Source organism: Besnoitia besnoiti, chromosome V (genome assembly GCF_002563875.1).
Source record: "Besnoitia besnoiti strain Bb-Ger1 chromosome V, whole genome shotgun sequence".
NCBI classification, from domain to species: domain Eukaryota; phylum Apicomplexa; class Conoidasida; order Eucoccidiorida; family Sarcocystidae; genus Besnoitia; species Besnoitia besnoiti.
In genome coordinates this window covers 3,869,794-3,889,651 of record NC_042360.1, presented here as the reverse complement: position 1 = coordinate 3,889,651, position 19,858 = coordinate 3,869,794, and the positions used below count along the sequence as shown (strand labels likewise).

The 19,858-nt window shown below is 58.9% G+C and overlaps 3 protein-coding genes across 3 annotated transcripts; 2 read left to right on the top strand and 1 right to left on the bottom strand.

The window, feature by feature from the left end:
• Positions 1-1,109: 1,109 nt before the first annotated feature.
• Positions 1,110-8,822, top strand: BESB_063560 (DNA primase, large subunit; the record flags this gene model as incomplete). Its single annotated transcript, XM_029364770.1, has 17 exons — positions 1,110-1,317; positions 1,863-2,136; positions 2,684-2,754; positions 3,136-3,236; positions 3,462-3,578; positions 3,783-3,840; positions 4,312-4,369; positions 4,549-4,603; positions 4,906-4,969; positions 5,442-5,509; positions 5,968-6,020; positions 6,302-6,356; positions 6,543-6,619; positions 7,015-7,117; positions 7,708-7,798; positions 8,255-8,350; positions 8,686-8,822. 17 exons carry the CDS (start codon positions 1,110-1,112, stop codon positions 8,820-8,822), a joined length of 1,686 nt encoding a protein of 561 aa, XP_029219478.1.
• A 2,108-nt stretch (positions 8,823-10,930) lies between these two features.
• Positions 10,931-16,121, top strand: BESB_063550 (uncharacterized protein; the record flags this gene model as incomplete). Its single annotated transcript, XM_029364769.1, has 4 exons — positions 10,931-14,440; positions 14,949-15,170; positions 15,395-15,761; positions 16,000-16,121. 4 exons carry the CDS (start codon positions 10,931-10,933, stop codon positions 16,119-16,121), a joined length of 4,221 nt encoding a protein of 1,406 aa, XP_029219477.1.
• Positions 16,122-17,554: 1,433 nt separating this feature from the next.
• Positions 17,555-19,477, bottom strand: BESB_063540 (uncharacterized protein; the record flags this gene model as incomplete). Its single annotated transcript, XM_029364768.1, has 1 exon — positions 17,555-19,477. The coding sequence occupies one exon, from the start codon at positions 19,475-19,477 to the stop codon at positions 17,555-17,557; it is 1,923 nt and encodes a 640-aa protein (XP_029219476.1).
• Between the last annotated feature and the right edge of the window lie 381 nt (positions 19,478-19,858).

Here is a 19,858-nt window from a genome sequence, read left to right as displayed (position 1 = left end):
TCTATCTTCCTGTTGAACTCCACTCTCTTGGCTCATTGAAATGTTCATTTGCAGACGCAGCAATGCAGAACTCCTAGTACGCCTGCGGTGTGTCTTCATTGCTGCCCTCCCGGTATCCGTACACGTGTCTCTCGCCTGAAGTATTCTTCCTCCCGCTGGTATTCCTGTCTTCCCGGTAGCTGCCCCAAGTCCACCGTTTCTATATATGTTTCAGCCCATGTCTGCCTTCTACGAAGTGCGGGTCCTTCTTCAAAATCTTCCAGGTTGCTTTCCAAGGCTCTCCAGCGCCGCAGTGGCCGCCTTCCCGTGTATTTTTGCAGGTTGTTGAAGAGGGATGTATTTACCGCACAATCTGTTGGTTTCAGTCGTTCAGTCAAACCCCAGAGGAGTTTCTACGTCCCAGCTGGTGCATATTTCCATCCTGGTCGCCCGCGAAGCAGTGGACGTACACCGGACCGGGTGCAGCCAGGCTCTTGTCAATGACGCGATTTCCGAAACACCCGTCGACTGCAGACTCGTCTCAGCCCTTTTCGGGATAAAGCGGTATCAGGGCCGTCGGACAGTGTCTCCACATTGCGTTCGGTTTTTCCAGTGCTGCTCAGTCTTCACGATTTGTGCATTGCGCCTCACAGCGATGGCGGCGCTCTGTGATTGTGCGCACTGACACGTCCGCAGGAACGCCATCCGTGCACCCCCGAGCCCCGCGAAACTCGCAGTAGAAGCCCTTCTCATTCGAGTACAGTCTCCTGTCTAGCTTTGTTCCTTTAAGTCGTCTCTGTATAACATCTAAAGGCACCATTTCTCCCTTTTCTCTGCGGTTGCGTTCTGTCCAACCTCCGCACCTCAGCGCCGCATAACGTTCACCTCCGGGTCTTTTCCCGCGCTCTCTCCTGCCGATCCGCCCTGTGAGCCTGCCTCTTCTTCCTGGTTGCGTTTTCTCACGCCGATTTTTAGGCACGAACTCTGGTGCACCTTCCAGCGTTCTCCCGGGTCTCCGTCGCCCTCTCTTCGCTTCGGCCGCTGGAGAGTCGGCTCTTTTTCGCTGCCGTCTTTGCTGCATCTTTTTTTCCGCTTTCTGGAGAGCTTGGTGGGTTCCGGAGCTCGACGCCATGGGTTTCGAAGTTCGCGCACGCGCCTCAGGGGGGGCACCGAGCTCCCTCGTGGGCAGTCTTCTGGGGCTGCCTGGAGGGGGAGGCGCGTACACTTACGATCTTATTGGTCGCTTTCCTCATCCAATTTCGCTTTACCAGCACCTCCCCGACGTATCGGCGGTACCGGTCAGCGCCTTTGAGGAAGCGGCTGTCCAGCGTCTCAGAGGTGAGCGGTTCGACCGTCGCGCGGCCTCCGCCCTCTGCCGCTCCTGGTGCGCGTACGCGGGCGGCGCTGTCTCGCATGCGTTGCCCCTGTTCTTTGCCATGGGGACGCGCGCGCGGCTGTTCGACCCCTCTAGCGCATGTTTCCACACATACAGCGCGTCTGTGTGTCGCAACGCACGCGCCTTCCAGCGCTGGCGAAGGATATGCCTGGCAGCCCCACCGTGCCGCGATGCCGCGCTACCCTTTCTCTGCGCTACCTCCAGCCGAGTGCTCACCCGGCCCCTGTCCTCTGTCTCTCTCTCCCTGTCCCGGTGCGGGCGTCTCTCCTGCCCGTCGTCTCGACAGCCTCTCAGCTGCAGATACAATAATATATATACATAAAAGTGTATGCATGTGTACGTAATTGGGTGTAAGTATATGCATGTGTATGCTTTGGGATGAGTCTGTTTTCATTCTGCGGGCTGCCTCGCAGTCCGCATACACCAGCCTGTATGTGTGTAGAGGTGTCAGTTGATTGTCGCTCTGGAGTGCGTTATGTGCGCGCAGTTTTGAATTTCCTCCATGAGAAGTTCGGCGCAGAGACGTCGCTGAATCCGGCGCTTCTGCGTGAGCAGGGCGCCGCGAAGGCCCCTGCCTCGGGCGTTGCAGGCGGCCGCGTGGCGACTGCGGAGTTTCAGCTGAAGCAGCTTCTCGAAGAAACGGGGCTGATGCTCGCCAGGGCGCCCCTGAGTGGGGCACCTGCAGCCGCGCCGCCGGCGGCTGAGCAGCGCCACGCCGTCGCGATGCGCGACGCGATCTCGCACTTTGCGCTGCGACTTGCGTAAGCCTCTCCCTCGCATCGGGAGGCTCGAATTTCAGGCGCCTCTCACGCGCTGCGCGTCCTACAGTTCTGCATCCAGACACCCACCCAAGATCCCGGACTTATTATATATATAAATGTGACGGCCTTATATCTTGTACACATCAATACATATAGATATGCGTATGCATACACATATATATACATACATACATGCTTACACGCTTGGAGATGGGGAGATAGGGCGTACAGACTAGCAACAACAGGTTTTGGATGGGCTGGAGTTTGACGCCGCTTAATAGGTTAAAAAGGGGCCTTCAGATGTGAGTGGATGTTGGCAGACGGGAATGCATCTTTGAGACCACCTAGTGGTTCGAATGCATGCGTTTGATACCTTTCTTAGAAAGCTAGACAGGCAAGATTGACCTCGGGCCGCGAGGCAGCTAGGATGCGACGAGCTTCAGAGGCGAAAAGGGGGGCTTGTGGCCGCGCTGAATCGCTTTGCCGTCTCGCCTTCGGGAGTTAATCTTTTTTGTTTTCTGGTGCTCCTGGGTGTCGCCGCATGCAGATTCAGTGCAGACAAAGAGCGCCAGCAATGGTTCGTCCGCCAGGAGACCCGACTCTTCTTCTACCGCCTCGGTGAGCACCCAGCACCCATGCGAGAACGAAGCATCCCCGCCCCTTGTTCAAACACAGATACATACATGGATAAATACATGCATTCAGGTATACACACATGCATTCATTCATACTGCATACATGCAAATATACATACATATGTTTAAGGCGCATCGTCATGCGGAGAGGTGCTACTCCAGATGCGCCTCTGAGCACGTTTAGTTTTGTGTTCGTTTATTCCGGGAGGCGCAGAATATGCTCCGCGGCTAGCGCTTTCTTTGCTCACGCAACTCCGCGTTGCCGTGGGTGTTTCATCGGCCGGCGGGTCTTTGCATATTTAAACTCAAGCCTGCATGCGGAGGTCTCTGGTGTTGGGAGTTTTTTCTCGTTTTTGCCCTGCAGATGAGCTGATGAAGCACAGAGGCGAATCGATGAGCAGCGGCTTCGAGCGCGACCAGCCGTTCGACGAGTTTCTCCACCGCGAAGGCCTCGACTACGATTTCGTACGTCGCATACGGGATGATCCTTCGGGGCATCCTCTGTCTTTTTTTCGCGTCAGCCGTCGCTGGGTTCTGTCCTTGGTATGTAGCCGCTGTATCCATCTCTGCGCGCGTTGAGCCTGCGCTGTGTTGCGGGGTTTTTCGTCGTTTTCGGTGCGTGCGTGAGCTGTCCGCGTGGATTTTTCATTTTTGTTTCTTGCCTCGCCTTCTGCATTTTGCGTCTTTCAGGTAACCCGTCCGCAACGGCCCGACTCGCAGGCGATGGCGCTGTGGCAGCGCGCGACAGAGTTCCGCGGCGGAGACTCGAGCGGTGCCTACTCGTACCAAGAACTCCGTCTTTTTCTCGTGAGTCATTCTTCCTGTCGTTTCTTACCCGATCTCCAAGCGTGTGTCGACAAGCGCCCACGCGTCCGCGGCGAAGGGGCGCTGCGCGGAAGTGACGGAGGCCAGCAGAGAAGCAGAAGAAGCTACGCGCGCGCCGACACGCTGGAGGAAACGCCTGCGACAGCAGAAGTCTGAGTTTGCGTTGTTGTGTCTGCGTCTGCTCAGGTGCCGTTCTATCCCGATGCCGCGTCTCTCGTCGCGCGGCGGCGGGTGTACGTACACCGTAAGTCAGTCGCTCTCCAGCGGAGCCGCCCCTCCATCAGCCGGCGCGCAGACGCACCGAGGCGCAGGGTTGAAGTCCGTGCCCCAAGCGTTTTGACAGCCGGCAGGCGCGAGGAATGTGTGTGACGAGCTTCTTCCATGCCACGAGGCTACGCTTAGGTTTTAGGGTTTGCGTGTGGACTGCGAGGGGGTTTCATCGGCGTCCTCTGCGTCAAGCGTCTCTCGTGTCTGTCGTGTTTGAGGCTCTCGCGCGCCGCGCGTGTTTCTCAAACAGTAAGTGAAAGTCCGGCGTGCGAATGCCGCGGAGGCGTCGTCGAGAGGGAGTCTGTCAGAAGCCCACGGTGGATTCTGCCTGCGTCGCTCTGCTCGCTTCTGCTTCTCGCGTCGTGTTTGAAGCTGTGGTGCGCGTCGCGCGCACTTCCAGACTTCGCCTGTCTCCTCAGAGGCGCTTCCGCATGTGTTGTCTGCTCAGGATCTGTCGCCTACGTGCCCTTCGCGGAGATGGACCAAGTTCTGCTGAGCAAGTTCAAGTAAGCGCAGCTCGAGGGGCGTGGGGACGTTGTCGCAGGGACGACCAGCCCCTCCCGCGTTCAGCGTGTGAGCAGAGGCCTCAGCTCTTTCTGATGTCTCGGCGTGGGGGGGTGGGGGGGCACGTGGTTCCTCCAGTGGCGGAAGCGAAGTGGACTCTCCCGGGTGTGTCTCTGTGCAGAACGGTTCTCTCGGAATGCTTCACGTTGCTGGAGAGTCGACAGACGTCGCTGCAGGTGAGTTCCTCTCGACTCGCCGCTGCGTTGGGAATGCCGCGCAGCAGCATTTCAGCCAAACTCGCGAAGCGCCGTTCCGCCGCGCGGGTGTCTCTCGCAAGGGTTTGTGCAGTCGCATGCTCCTCGCGGCTGCCTCGCTCTCGCGCGCGTTTCGGCGTCCGCGGGGGGAGAGAGTGGGGCTCGCTTTGCTGACCTGATCGGCAATTCTTTCGTGATTCGGCGACTTTTGGGGGGCGAGTTGATTTCGCGTGGTTCTGTCGCCTGTGTCTGCATTCGGCTCTGTCTGAGCTCGCTGTCTACAGACACACGTCTTTGGCGACCCACGCATCGGCGAGCTCCTCATGGCGATTCCAACTGCGTACATCGGTGAGCTCTCTCGGAGTTTCTTTACGCGTCTCGAAAATCTCGAGTCTCCCTCGTCGCTCGGCGACTCAAGTCGCCGCCGCCTCATCCGCCCTGGGTGTGCATGAGCCCGTCCACGTCCACGTATTCGCATGCGCTGACATAACCCATAATTTATGCATGCACATATATATGTATATGTGTGTGTCTGGAGAGGTGCTAGGCACGTTTCTGGGACTGCGTCTGCGTGTGCGTTCGCATCTGTTGTTTATTTTGAGGAGGGATCTCAGTCTCGATCGGCGGGAAGGCCCCGGCCTGACTGGCGGTCATCCGCGGACGCGTTCTGCGTGTCCTGGACATGCAGGTGATGTGTTTGTCTCCAGCGTGTTTTCTCTGCAGACGTGAGGAGTGGATGCATGCTTCTATGTTGCATATCTTTCTCGTTCTTCTGCGGGGATTTTTCTGCTGGATTTTCTTTTTTCTTTATGCGGCGCAGGAAAGGATTTCCGGAAGGCCACCGTGGAGACTGCGGAAGACCGCCTCACGCCGCAGAACGTCAAGGATGTACGTTGGCAGAGTGCACACGCGCAGCGCGAGAAGAGAATAACTCACTCTCGCGAAAGGACAGTGCCGCGCCCATGAGCGTGCTCATACGGGAGTTCACATGCTGAATGCAAGATGCGGAATTTGCTACCTTCCCGGGGCGAGTTGCTTCTTAGATACTCTGCTCGAGCGCTGACACACCGACAGCCCCTTCAGGGCATTCCTACAACCAGTCCAAGTGCAAAAACGTATAGGTATTTGTATATTTTTTCTAATTTTTATTTTTTTTTATATTTGTGCATGTCAGTGCACGTTGATGTGAGTATGGGGTTGGCGGCGCATCATGCTGCCCTGTGCTGGTTCGCGCTGTGGCTCCTCTCGCGTTTTCGTCTCGAATGGAAAGATGTTGTCCTTTTTCGCTCCGCCTCCTCACGCGTCAGCATTTCTTTTTCTCTCCATTTTTCTCTTTGCATGCGCAGGTCTGGCGCAGCTCCTTCCCGCCTTGCATGCGGCGTCTCTACGGAGCTTACGTGTAAGTCGCGAACTGTGCGTCTAGCGCTATGTGTGTGGGTGTCTTTCCAAAAAAGTATCCGTATATTTCGTTATATGTGTGTGTTTATATGCATTCTGGTGCAGTTTGTGTGGGCTGTGTACCCTTCGCAGACTGTGAAAGAAGAAAAGAAATGGGGGCGATGCTGTGTTTGAAAAATGATCTTTCTCTGACTATGTGCGACGGAATCGCGGGAGGGCGACTCATAGGAAACGTCCTCTGGCTCTCGGGAGACTCGCGCACGAAATGTGTTTTCCCTTCAGGCGCGACCACCACATGCGTCACTCGGGGCGCCTGCAGCTCTGGCTGTTTTTCAAGGTCAGCGTTCGCCGATGGCCGTTTTCAGCTTTTGGAAAAAACTTTCGGAAAGCGGCTTTGCCTTCGATGCTCCGCGAGCAGACGAGCGTCGTTCCGTGGGGTCTTTCCGAGGCCCGGTTGGTGTCGGAGTATTCCGTTTTTCGAGTTTTCACCGTGTGGACGTCGCTTTTCTGGTTTCTTACTCAGGGAGCAGGCATGAAGCTCGAAGAGAATCTGCAGCTGAACCGCGCCCTGTGGCAGGACTCTCACAAATTCGACCGCGAGTACGTCGTTTCTCTGACGCAAGCCAATCGCCGCTGCCGCTGAGCGGGCGTTTTCACAGTTCTCTGCTTCACCTTGCATGCCCACAAAGGCTTTTCGAGTCGAACGAAAACTTCCTTTTTGCTGCTGAAACTCAGCAGCGAGCGCGTCCTCACGCAATCTCCCGAGTCGCTGCGTCGCCTCGCCAACCGTTCTGCCTCGGCCTCCCGCGAGGAATCGGTTTCGGGGTCTTCTGTGGATCCACGATAACCTGTTTGCTTCGCGGATGACTGTAAAACCGCGCGCGTTTGACCTGCCGCCGAGTCCTCTCTCCTCGCTGCGGCGCCCTGTGTGCGGTTTCTACGCCCCGCTGCCTCGCTTCGGATGTCGCTCTTCCGGTGCATGTCGCTGTTGGCAGGCACTCGTACACGCTGCGCCATATATACGGACAGGAAGGCAAGCGCGCGGACTATCCGCCGCTGAGCTGCTCAAAAATCATCTCTGGAGGCGGCATGCTGCAGGTACACGAACGAAACACTCGCGCGCTTGCCTCGCGGACTGCCTGCGGAACTCAGCAACCTCTGCAGAACACGTTGCTTGGGAGGCTTGCCTGCTCTCGTTTCAGGTTGCATTTCTCACCCGATTTCGTTCTCAGTGCGACGTTGTGCGGCTGATCTCCGCTCTGAATCTCGTCTGTGTGTCGCGCCTCAAAGGTGCCTCTCACCGGAGTAGGCTTCATGGATGATTCCGCCGCGAAGGGTCCTCAGCCTGCGGCATCTGCTTCGTCTTCGCACGCGTTTCAGTGCGCATCTTTCAAGGCGCGTTCCGCGCCGTGTAGAGGTCTTCGAAACCGCGGGGAGATCTGTTTGTCTTCTCGCTCTAAGGAAAGTCCTCTTTGCGAGACACACGAGGCGCTTGCACTCGAGCGCCGCGGCCGCGTTGTTTCTCTTGGAGGCTCATATTTGACGGTATCACGCCTCGTCAGGTGGACTCGACTCTGTCGCGTGGGGGTGATCGTTCTCGCGGGTCGGCAGCCGAGGAGAGACGCGAAGCGGCTTCCTCCCTCGCGGAGTCTTTTGCACGCATTTGTTTTTTTTTGTTTGTTCTGTAGACGCCGGGCGTGGGCGATTTCCACGGATGCCCGTTTAAGCACTTTGACAAGCCGCAGCTCCAAAAGCTGCTCAGCGACTTCGGGCTCAGCTGTGAGTCACGCGCTGCGCAGCGGCGATCGCCACGAGAGGCAGCCGTCGCACATGAGGGAGCGGGCGCAGCAGCGCTTCGAGACATGTGAATTAAAATACACATGAAGACGAAAGAAGCAGCTGTTGCATGCAGCATTTTAAGTTCCATCCCGCTGCTACCTCTCTCACTGGATGTTGAACGCTGGCAAAGGCACAAGGATGCTTCAGAAGTATCATGGAGCTAGTTTCCGGTCCAAACTTCGACTTACTGAGCGTCGGTCGCTCGAGGGTAGATGTAGTAGCCGCGCGTTCCATTCGGCGATTCTTTAGTCGCGTTCAGGGGAGGTTTCCGCATTTCAAGCAGTTTGGACAGAACGCGTATCGAGGGAGCGCGTTGCTCGCGCCCGCGCGGGTTCGAAGCTCACGTGTCCATGTTTTCTGCGTTGTGCGCGGTTTTCGTCTTCTTTGTTCCTGCAGTTAACCAGGCGCTGCCGATTCTCAAGTACCGCGACACGAACGAATACCAGCTCGCCTGCAAAGAGTTCTTCATGCAGACACACCCCGAGAGCGAAGGTGAGCGGCAAATATCACGAAAGGCACACAAGTGTGTGGATTATTAAGATTTTGCGAAAATGTAACATGAGTTCAGAAGATGGAGATGTGTGGCACGCGCGTATTCGTTTTGAAAAAATAATAGATCAAATCTTCACGTATTTCTCTTCCTATATCCATGCTTGTCCTTCGAAGGGCGATGCACGAATCGAGTTTGCACTTTGGGCTTTTTCGGCTGCGAAGTGCGCTTGTGTGAGTTCGAGGGCTGCCGTCAAGCGTATATCTGAAAAATCACCATTCGTGTACAAACTGTAGAACTTCTTTTCATTCACTTTGGTCACGTGCCCCTGTGGCAGGCGAAGGCGTTGGCAATCACCCGAACCATTTTTACGAAGCGAGTCGGCGATACGCGCGGCGGCAGGCGGGCGCCGCGCCCGAGACGAAGGGCGAGAAGAAGAACGAAGAAGACGTCGTCATGGCCTCGGCAAGTTAAATAAAGAGATCTTTTTCTCTGCGCCGCCACAACCGCCCCTTCCCGGGCGGCCCCGAGTCTCCTTGCGGAAGGAACACTCATCTGCATATATATATATATATATTTATCTACATATATATATATATATATACATGTTTGTATTTGTGCATATGTTTGTATGAGTGCGCCTCTTCGTGCAAAAGTAATTGCATGTGAGCTCGCATACATTCAGACATGCCGCGAAAGGCAGAAAAGCTCCACGTGCGGCGTAGACGCGCCTGGAAATTGTTTTTGGTGCTCAGAGAGAGCCGATGGCGCCTCGCTCGCCATCCTGTTTCACTTGCCTGAGGATCTGAGAAAAGATTCGCTTCGCTGTCGCTGCGGAGTCAACAGCGTGCGGTTTCGGGGTCCAGCGACTTAGGCAACGTTCCCACTTTTGTCAATGCGAAGGCGCACGTGGATGTATGCTGAATCCGCAAACAAAATGCCTTTCAGCTGTTGAGCTGAAGCCGACTAACTAGGCAACTGCTTTTTTTCTCTAATTTTTACCCCGTCACGGTTTCTCATGTTTCCTTGCTCAAGCCGCATCTCTGTGGAACTAGAGCACCGCTGTGCTGGAAGCTCTAGTTTTATTTGTAGCAGCTGACTCACTGCAAATCGTTCTCGGGTCGCTTCTGTTCGAATCCATGCGTGCCTACATGTATCCACTCGTACAGACACACGCACAGACACGGAAGTGCACGGTTGGATACGCCACACCTCTAAATGTACAACTGCATAAAAAGATATATGTATACACTTGCGTAGGAAGTCACTCGGCGACGCGTACACACTTAGGCGCTTCTACATATACTTCCAACTGGCATAACTATACATAGGTGTATATATATAGTAATATATATGCGGATACATAACAATAAATATGCATGTGTATATATTTTTACCATGCATGTATACACGTATATGTATTTATATATATACATATATATATATATTTGTACAAGTGCGTGAAGAGTCTAGGACCGAGTGAGAAGCGCGTCGCAGCATTCGGTGGGTGTTTCCTCTTCAAGAAATGCGAGGAGGAATCAGGTAAAGTCTCAGGCGAATGTGGTGTTTCTCTCCAGTGGCTGAGCCCTGCGGGGGAAGCTCTCATCGCAGACGCGCAGGCAGGACTCTGGCATGCGTGTGTAGATAAGGCCGTATGACGCGGCTGAAGGCGAAGGTGCGAGATCCCTCGCAGCTCTCGACGCACAGGAAACAGAAAAAAGAGGCCACCCGCGCAGACTCGTTTCTTGTGCAGTGTTTTCGTCTTTCAGCGCTGCAGCGGCTGCAGCGGTTTTTTTCGCGGTGTTAAAGACTCTGATGTTGCGGGCCGGCTTCGAAAAGAGTGCCTCGCATGAAGGCCAGCGCATGCAGGCACCGATGGACGGGTTCACCGTTTTCTTCCTGTCCGTTGAGAGTCTCAGCGAAACCTTGCTTTCGTGTCGGTATGTTTTCAATTACTGCATGGAGAGAGGCTCTGTTCAACACGCGCAGGTGCGATGGCAGCTGGTGGTTCTCCTCCCTGTCTCGTCGTTCTGTGCGCGCTCTTCTGGGATTCCTCGCTTGTGTGCCCAGAGAAATCGCACGGTTGCGCTTTTCACTGTCTTCTTTTCCTGCAAACGTTCCTCCTGCATGTCTGCGTCTGAATTCGTAGTTTTTTTGCCTTTTTTGAGCTCCCTTTGAGTGAGAAAGAAGGCTGGAGTCTCCTTCTCTCTTCCCGTCGAGGCACGCAGACCCGCGCGGCGTGTCAGACCCCGCTGAGCAACCTCGTTGTTCTCCTTTGTCGGTGCAAGGACTTCAGTTTTTTAACCTCTCATCAGTGTTGTTCTTTTTCTCCGTTCTTTCAGTCTTGTCTGCATGTTTTCGCGTGTGCCAGTCCGCTCGTAGCCGTGGCGTGCGTTTCTCGCCTCTTCCTCTACATGATCAACGGCTTATTGTCTTTCTGCGTCTGTTGTCTTTCTCTTGGTTCCCGCCTCAACCTCGCCTGCTGAGTCCTCGTTTGTGTCCGCTGTGCTCTTAGCTGGCGCACAAAATTGAAAACAAAAAGCTGTCTCTGTCCGTTCCCTCTGTTTCCGCTACCTCGAAAAATGTCAAGTTTCTTCGGAATCCCAACTGGCGGCTCGTCGCCGCAGCCTGCCTCCTCTCTTTTCGCCGCGTCGGGAGAGAAAAGTTCTGCGGGCTCTCGTGGAGCTGGGCAAACCCAGTCTGCGCCTTCTCTCTTTCCGTCGCCTGTCTGTCCCTCGACTGCATCGTCTTCTTTTCTCTTTTCCTCTTCCACTGCACCTTCATCTTCTCTCTTCTTCTCTTCCACTGCATTGTCTTCTTCTCTCTTTTCCTCGTCCACTGCACCTTCTTCTTCTCTCCTTTCTTCTCCTGCGTTGTCTTGTGGGTTGCCTGCTGGAGGGGGGTTGTCTTCTTCCTCCTCGCCGTCCTCCGCTGCGGCGCAACCCGCGGCGAGCTCTGCGCCCGCAGGCAAAGAGATTCCGCGGCCTCCATCGCCCGTGTCTCCCTCGCCTCTGTCTTCTTCTGCGTCGGGTGCCTCGTCTTCCCTTTCTTCTTCCGGCACTCGGCCTGCGGCTACGCGCGCTGCTGCGAGTCCGTTTGTAGCGAGCGACGGCGCAGCCGCGCGAATCCCGTGGCGGCCTCTGGCGACTCCGCCTGCGTTGTCTTCTCTCTTTTCGGTCGCGGAGGACGTCTCTGCGAGGGTCGTGGCCTGCGCAGGAGACGTGGCTGCGGGAGAGGAGGAGGGCGACGATGCGAAGAAGGCGAGGGGGGGCCGCAGCCAGGCAGATCCCGGCGCGGGCGCCGCGCCGTCCGCCGCCTTCTTTCCGCCTTCCGTCCTCTCTGAGGCGGATATCCGAGAGAAGCTCGTGAGTTGTGCCTCGCGTCCGTCTCCCTCCGGTGCGAATTCGGCGGGTGCTTCTTCCCCATCTGTGCGCCGCTCCCGTCCGCGGCGTCTGATGCCGGCGGTGCAGCTCAGCTGCTCATGTCTGCGGCGAGAGGACGCTTCTGCGGGAGAGGAGGAGCCCGCGTTGTGCACTGTCTCGATTCTGCGGCAGTGGAGTGCGTCGTTTTCCGAGCGAGGCCTGCCGCGCAGCGTCGTGGCGCTTCGCGTGGCTCACGTGCGAGGAGGCGACAAGGAAACTGCGTCGCGCGCCCGAGATCCGCCTGCGGAGACCCCCGCGATGGGGTGTACGTACATGGTGATTGTGAGCATTCTGGGCTACGACGTCGAGGCGCAGAGTCCGTTTTCCTTCGTGTGCTCCAACTCCGCGGGCGTCGTCGCCCTCCTCTCGGAGTCTGCCTGCTGCGTCTGCTCGCTGCCTCCGCCTCCGTCTCGTGGCGCGGGCGACGAGCGCGCGGCGACGCCGGGCGAGCCGAGGGTCGAGGGAGAAGGCCGCGCCGCAGCAGCTGAGAAGGGGGAGAAGCCTGGCGCGGCCTCGAGCGCGCAGCGGCGCCCGATCTATCGGTGGATGCGCGATGAAGACTGGGAAGAAGAAGAGGATGCCGACCACGACACCGCGGAGCCCGTCCTCCACGTCCGCGGGCGCCTGCTGCTCGACGAGCTGCGCCGCAGCCTCGAGGCCGACGAGCCGGAGGAAGACGACGCTGCCGTGCTCCGCGCTCGCCGTCCGCCGAGGTCCATGGTCCAGTGTCTCCTCCACCCCTTCTCGGAGTCCGCGCTCGTCCTGCTCACCCACGAGCTGCGGCCGGCGCCGGGCTCCGGCGGAGACGCGGTCGCTGAGGAGACAGAGTACGAGGCGGTGGGGCTCCCCGAGGCGTCTGGCGCGGCGCCGAAGGCGGAAGAAACGCGGGCCGTTCTGCGGCTCTTCGACCTCGCTGTGAGCACCGAGGCGCCGGAGACAGAAATCGTCATCCCGCAGCCGCCGTCGCCGGCCGCTGGCGCGCGCGCGCTTCCTGTGCAGTTCGCGCTGGGATGCGCTTCCGAGCGCCTCGACTTGTGGCCTGCGCTCGCAGTCTTCCTCCTGTTCCCCTCCGCTCCGCGAGCTGCGGCGCCTGCGTCGTCCGCGCCCGGCGTCGCCCTCTGTCTCTGTCCTTTTCTGCCGCGGCGGGCGCCAGGCCTCCCGGCTCCGCTCGCCCTGGCGCTGCAGGAGGCGACGACGCAGGCGCGGCTGCTCGCGGAGACAGGCGCGGGCAGGGCGGGCGGCGCGCCAGAAGGCGCCGCGGAGGCCGCGAGCCCCTCGGGAGGAGCCAAGGGACGCGCCGCTGGAGCCGCGAGCACGGAGCGCGGAGACTCGCTCGACCGCCACACGAGAAAGTGGCTGCTGGCGCGCGAGGGAGAGGGGAAGCGAGGCGCCGCGCCAATGCGGGAGGCTGGAGAGACAGAGAAGCGCGACTATGCTGGAGCCGACGCGGAGGAAGAAGCGCGAGCGTCGTCGCCGAGTGAAGACGAGTTTGCAGAGGCGTGCCCCGGAGACCGAGTCCTCCCTGTGGCGCAGTGGCTCGCCTTGGCGGACGTGGCAGAGGGGAGCGACGACGGGCGCACCGCGAAGCAGGGTCGGTCTGCTGCGTCGTCGGAATCAGGAAAGCGGGGCGACGCCGGGGCGCTCGGCTCAGACGCAGGAGGACGCTCCATGGACTGCGTCGCTTCCGCGGAGGACGGAGACGACTTGTGCGCGATTCTGCTCTTCGCCACAAGCCCGCTGACGCTGCTTCTCACCGCCTCGGAGCGCGGCGACCTTCGCGTCTGGGCGGCGGCGGACGAAATTCGGCCTTGCATGCGGCCGGCGGCGCAGTCTCCAGAGAGGGAGCTGAAATTTTTCCTTCTGCAAAAGGCGCACTTCCTCGACTCACCCGACTCGCGTGAGGCGCAGCCGCTGCCTCCCTCGCCGAGCGCAGACGGCCCCTGCGAGAGAGAGACGCCCCCCGCGGGCGTCCGCGTCGGGCGTCTCTCTCTTCTGCCGCTTCCGCCGCGCTTGACCGCAGCGGCTGTGCCGGCGGCCTTCGTCTGCGACGCCGCGCGCGTCGCGCTGCTCGAGTTTAACTTCCTGTCCGCAAGGGCCGCGGCAGCCGCGCTCGGCTCTGACGCCTCGCCGCAGCTTAGCAGGCCCTGGCTGTCTCTGCGGCCTGTCCTCTGCGCAAAGGAAAGCGCGAGTGCGCGCGACGGGTCTCTGCTTTGCTCGATTAGTCTTCACTTTTCGCCGCCGTCGTGGAAATCCCAAGAGGAGAAGACTTCTTGCACTTCGCTGCTCTCTTCTCTCCCGCCTCTCTCGCTCGTGGGGTCGTGCTTGCCTGCCGCCGCGTCTGCGGCGTCTTCTTCTCTTTCTTCCGCTTCGCTGCTTTTCTTCTCGCTCGACGTGAGCGCGCTTCTCTTTGGGGACTGGTGGACGCCTGGGCGAGGAGGCGCGGGCCGCGGCGATGCTCCTGTGGGCGCGGCGGCGTCTGCGGCGTCGCTCAGCTGCAAACTCGGGGCAACCAAGGAGGCGCATGCGCGCGCAGAGGAGCTCCTCAGAAGCCACGAGACGCAGCTGCGCGAGGTGAAGCAGAAAATCGCGCGCGCTGCCCAGGCTTCCCGACAAGCCGCAGAGAGCGGAGCGACCAAAGACATGCGACAGGCCACGGCGGCCGCTGCAGAGGTGCGCAAGTCGCCAAGCGAGGAGTTGGCTAAAACACTGTTGTTCTGCTCAAGGTGTGGAATCAAGGAGGCGCCAACCGGACAGGATTTTTCAGTATTTTCAGCGTGTCCATCTCTGCATCTACTCGGGGCGCCTTCTACGGAGTGTACGTAGGCCTGGTGCAGCAGTGTGTTTTTCTGTCCGCGGCTCGCGCTTCACCCACTCTTCTGTCGCCGCTCTCAGGCAGTCGAGGCGTCGCTCCTCCGTCGCGTGTGCCCTCCTTGTGTCGTGGTGTGCAAGCGTCTTGTGTGTTATCTGTCTACGTGCGCGTTCTCCTAAGCGTCGTCTGTCCACGCGGGCACGCTGCACCGAGGGAGGTAACTCGACGCTTCGCGGCCTGGCAGCTCCGCGAGCCCGTTTTTCGTTCGGTTCACTCAAACTTTGTGCCTCTGTGGATGCCCTGCCTCACTTGTTTGTGCTGGTGTCACGCGTGATGTGTCTTTTTTTTTCTGCTTTCGGCTTCTCTCAGTTCGCGAGCTCGCTCCTGGCGAACCTCCAGTTCGCCGACGAGTGCTTGCTTCAGGTGCTGCGGCGCGAGGAGTCGCGCCTGCGCGTTTCGAAGACGGCGAGTCTCGCGCGGTGTGCGTGCGCGCTGGACGAGGACGTGAAGGGCCTCTGGGCGACGCATCGGCGCCAGGAGGCGCTCCGCAGGGAGCACGAGAGGCGGCTCGAGGAGCTGCAAAGCAACATGGTGAGCAGAAAGGCTGATATCGCGGGAAGGCCGAGGAGAACAGAAGCCAAGAAAACCGACGGAGTCGACGACAGGAGACTCAGAGTCTCTGAGGGGGCCCGCAAGAACAGCGGGAGACAGTCGCCCCCCCCTACCCTTGCGAAGAGGGCCGCGCATAGGGCGGGATGGGGCTTTCCTGCCTGTCTCTCGGGACGCTGTGCTCTCTTCTGTTTTTTTGTGTTCAGGTTCTCCTCGAGGGTCTTTGCTCAGAAGCTGGGAAGCACCTGCGACAGAGAGACGAAGTCCTTCGTTTGCGCGAGCTCCAGGAAGCTTGGGCTAAGCTCGAGCGGGACGTCGCCGCGCTCCCTGGCGCCCTCCTGGAGGCCTGTCCGCCGGTTGGAGCCCAACGCGGTCGCAGCGCTTCCGGGCGCACGGGGGTCGCGGGGCACTACGGGGAGTCGGAAGGGGACAGCGACGCCGGACGCGAGAAGGGTGTCCGCGGAGTCGGGGCTGCCAAATGTCTCTCTTCAGGCGACGCAAGGAGAGAATACTTGCGCGATGCCTTGGTGTGCGGGGATGCAGAAAGCGATGCAGACCGGGAGGAACGAAAAGGTGAGAGAGGCTTCTTTGCGCAGAGCCCAGAATCGGGCATAACGCCAGCGGGTTCTACGAAGAGTTGTCGTGCCACGACCGGGGTCGGCGTAGTGAATTGCTTGCGCAAAAGCGGTGGATTTCCCAAGGGGGGGGGGGGGGAATTCCCTGTTTCCCGCGGGGTGGATTTCCCATTTCTGTGCTTCTGCGAGCTCACTGCGTTGCGAATATGTCTCCGTTCTTCTCTTATTTTTCTCAGCGGCGTCTCAGCTTCTCGGTGCGATCGAGGTGGCTCGGGGTCAGTTGTCGCTGCTGCACCAGCGCCAGGCGAACCTGGAGACGCTCGTGGAGAGGGCGGCGTCGAAGACGCCGCTGAACTGATCTCAGAACTCATTCAGCGGCGACGCCGAGAGTCAGGCGCGGCGGGAGTGCCCGTCAAACTCGACCAACAGACGTGCTCCGCGCCGACCTACGGACTTTCATATATATATATATATACATATACATATACATATATGTACGCATATTTGTCTATATACAAATATATATGTATATATTCGTGCATATATATATATATATATATACATATCTGTGTGGAGGCAGAGGTGCATGCTATGGTGTGTTTGTGTGCGGACATGTACGTTGTAGCAACTCCACCCGCCCTAGCGAGTGGTGGCGTCCCCTGTGCGATTTTGGCGTGTGTGAAGTGAGGCGATGAGCGGGTGGAGACGTGAGGATGTTTGGTCTTCAAAAGTGTTTGCCCGCGAGGCCGCAGCCTATGAGGAGACGGACCCTCACAGTCCTAAGCGCCTCTCCTCGCCCGGGGGGCCCGGAGCGTTGGAGCGCAACCGCAGCGGGCGATGTGTCTGCGCGGGCCCGTATGGCTGAGCGGCCTCTTCCGGCGCAGACCTCAACGGGGCACGCGGAGCATGAATTTCCTTGGTTGCATTCTTTAATACCGCCGCTCCACTGGACTGCCTAAGACAGCTGAAAGTGCAGAATCATGTAGCCGAGTGAATGTGCGCGGTCCTGGGTGCGCAGAACGCGAGGCCGACGTGGCGAAGGCTCGGGCGCCGCCTTCGGAGCTAGAGGGCCGCCGAGGCCAGGCGTTTGCATGCAGCAGCCAGTGGGGGGGGGGGGGGGGTCGAAAAAGGTTCAGTCGTCGTTTCGGGGTAGCTAGGCGCGTGTGGAGCAAAGCAGAGTGAAAAAGGCGTTTTGTGCGCACGCGGGTTGTGCGGAGTTGCGCTGTCGACTTAGGCGCCTGACCCACAATCCCCCCGGAGACAGAGCAGATTTCCGACAGGGCGGTCACAAGCTCTTCTTGCAAAGAATCTTTTCCCGTTGGCTGGAGCGTTAACGCAGCTCTGCAGTTGAGCAGGCGACGGGTGCGTGATGCTAGATGCACCTTTTCCACTGTCGCGGCGCGGACTCACCCTCTAGTGAAAAGTAGATCTAGATAGCTCGCGCACCGAGCACAGAAATGTACGCGTATGATGCGTATGTAGGGAATAGTGGAGTAGCTACGCGTAATTTCTTTTTTACCTATCGTGGACAGGGCTGCGTTTTCGCATCGCAAGGAGAGGTGCTTGTTTCGCAGTGGCTCGCGCACACGATCTCACCGCTGCGGGGTAGCGGCAGCTGCGCGCAATAAGAGCAAAGCAAGTTGACTCTCCTTTTGCGTATTTTCAGCACGCGCGCCACACAGCAGGCGAAGGGCTGAGGGAGGTACCCCCGTCGCGCGCAGCAGAGACATAGGGGAACGGCGGAACATGAACAGGCAGGGAGTAGAGGACAGTTGCGTCGCAGATGCTAGCTCACAGGTCCACGTATGCCGACCGCCGGAAAGATTTGTCAAGAACTGCCTCGTAGAGGGCGAAGTCCTGCAGATGGCAGTGGCCCCGACGCGCATCTATCGGCGCTTGCGCGTGGCGAAACCTCTCAAGGAATCCGGTTTTCTGGCCGCGCCTCTGCCCCCCTGGTGACCAGGAGGCGTCGCTCCGTTGCTTCCCTGCACCAGCAGATGCGCAAACGCCCTTTGAATGTGTTTTTGTTGCTGCTGCGCCTTCGCTAGAGAGGCTGCGCTCCGGCAGGGCGGCAGCGCGCGGTTTTCCTGCGGCTCGCCAAAAGGGCTGCCTCACCGGGAGGCGAGCGGAGCTGCGTGGTGGCAGCGCCGCGTGTGCATTCTGTGCGTCCCCACATCCGCGAAAGCTCGTCAGCGTAGAAAAAGAAACAGAACGCGATCCTTCTGAGCGTCCGCGAAAGCCCGCAGGCGAGCTTTTCACGCACGACCTGCTCCAGCTAGCCGCTGTGTCTGCATCCGCGCCTCCGCTGGCAGAGGCAACCACCCGCGTGCTTTCCCTCCGCTCACGCAAAGCGTCCGCGCAGTACCCAAAGCCGCTTGCAGATGTTGCGCCGCCCTCTGCACGACCTCTGCAGTCCCGATCTGGGCTTGTCGCGCTTTTTTGCAGTTTTCCTGGTTGAATTTCGAGTCGGCTCAACGGGGTACTTGTCGCCTGCGAGCTGTGCGCGTCCTCTGAGCCGCAGCCGCAGCGAGTTCTGCACAGCAGCCTGCGCCCGCCTCGGTCGTCCAAGTACCGCTGCCTGGCGCAGGAGGGGCTGTTGCCACACGTCTTCCCGTCTTCCGCGAGACAGTCAGGCGCCCGGGTAAAACCCACGTCGCCGCGCCCGCGAGGGTCGCCGGCAGAGCGCTGAGTTGCGTCGCGAAGAGAACTCGCCCGCAACGCAGACGCTGCTTTCGCGGCGGTCAAACGCGCGTCCGAAGCTGTGGCGATTTCAGAGGCGGCTAGCGAGCTCTTTGAAGTTTGCTCTGCCGTCGCGGTAGCACAGGCAGAATTCTCATGGCGGCTCCCGCGGGCGTCTGGCGAGTCCGCGCTCTGCAAAGGGACAGGTTCGTGTCCTGCGGAGGCGAGTTGAGAACGAGACGACAGCTCGTCAGCCGTGCTCGCCGACAGCAGGCTTGACTCCGCCGCGCGGCGGGTGTCTGACCGCGCCGACTCTGAGCGCTTTTCGGTGTGTTGTGCGGGCTTCTGCTGTTGCCGCCGTCGTTCCTGTAGAATCCAGTCGGGGGGTTTGAAGAGCGCCTCTGTTTCGCTAGTAAGCAGAATCGTTCGCGTCATGGCATTTGCGTGGGATTCAACCAGGTCAAGGATGCATGCAGGGATATCACGCTGAGGCCGATGGCACGCGAGGACTGTGGAGGCCGCGTGTGCGCCAGTTCGCGCCGCGGCGCTGGCACCTGTTTGTGAACTTCCCCCGAACGGCTGGTGGTCGCCCCTCTTTGAAACGGCATTGGGATTCTGCATGTCTCGCAGGCGGGGCGGCTGCGGGTCTGACTCGCCAGAAGATTTGCTGTGGCGCCTGGCAGACGAGATTTCCGTGAACCCGGTGGCAGGCGGCAGGATAGCGCGGCTGGAGTCTCGCAGCTTGCCAGGAGGGCTGGAGAGAGTTGTTGGGATCTGTGCGGCCTCACGCGAGCTTCGCGATTTGCTGCCTTTCGCAGACGCAAACGGCGGAATCTCAGGCTCCTGAGATGAAGGCAGTTTCCTCCTCAGGGCCTCCAGACTACCGTCAGAAACCGCTGCTGCCGCCGTGGCGAGCAACAGGGACGCCTCTTTATCGTACAGCCGCACGCGCGCTCTGCGGAAACGGGTGTTGATACGTTGCAGAGTTTTGAAGCCTTTCGCAATCTCGTTCTGCGTACCCTCAATTGTTTCCATTTCAAACCATGGTGCGCGTGACAACGGCAGGTGATGCCGGGGCTTCTTGTGTCGATCCACCGAAACGAAAAAGACCCGAAAAGGGCGGATGATGGGCGCATCGTTGGATTTGGCTGGCCTGCCACTTCTCCTGTGTTTCATATCTTCATGCTGCTCCCCGAACAGAAAGGCGTCACCAAACCATTCAGTAAAAATATCATGTTTCCCGCCTTCCACGCCCGCGTGCCTCTCTGCTCCTTCACAAAAGTTTCTCAAACCATTCTCGTGTGGAGCGAGCGAGACCGCGGATAGCACAGAATGAGCTTCGCTACGTCTTCAGGGGTCCAATCTCAGCACGTGGATGTATCAGCAACACGTTGTGCGAAAGCCTCCTTCTGGCTG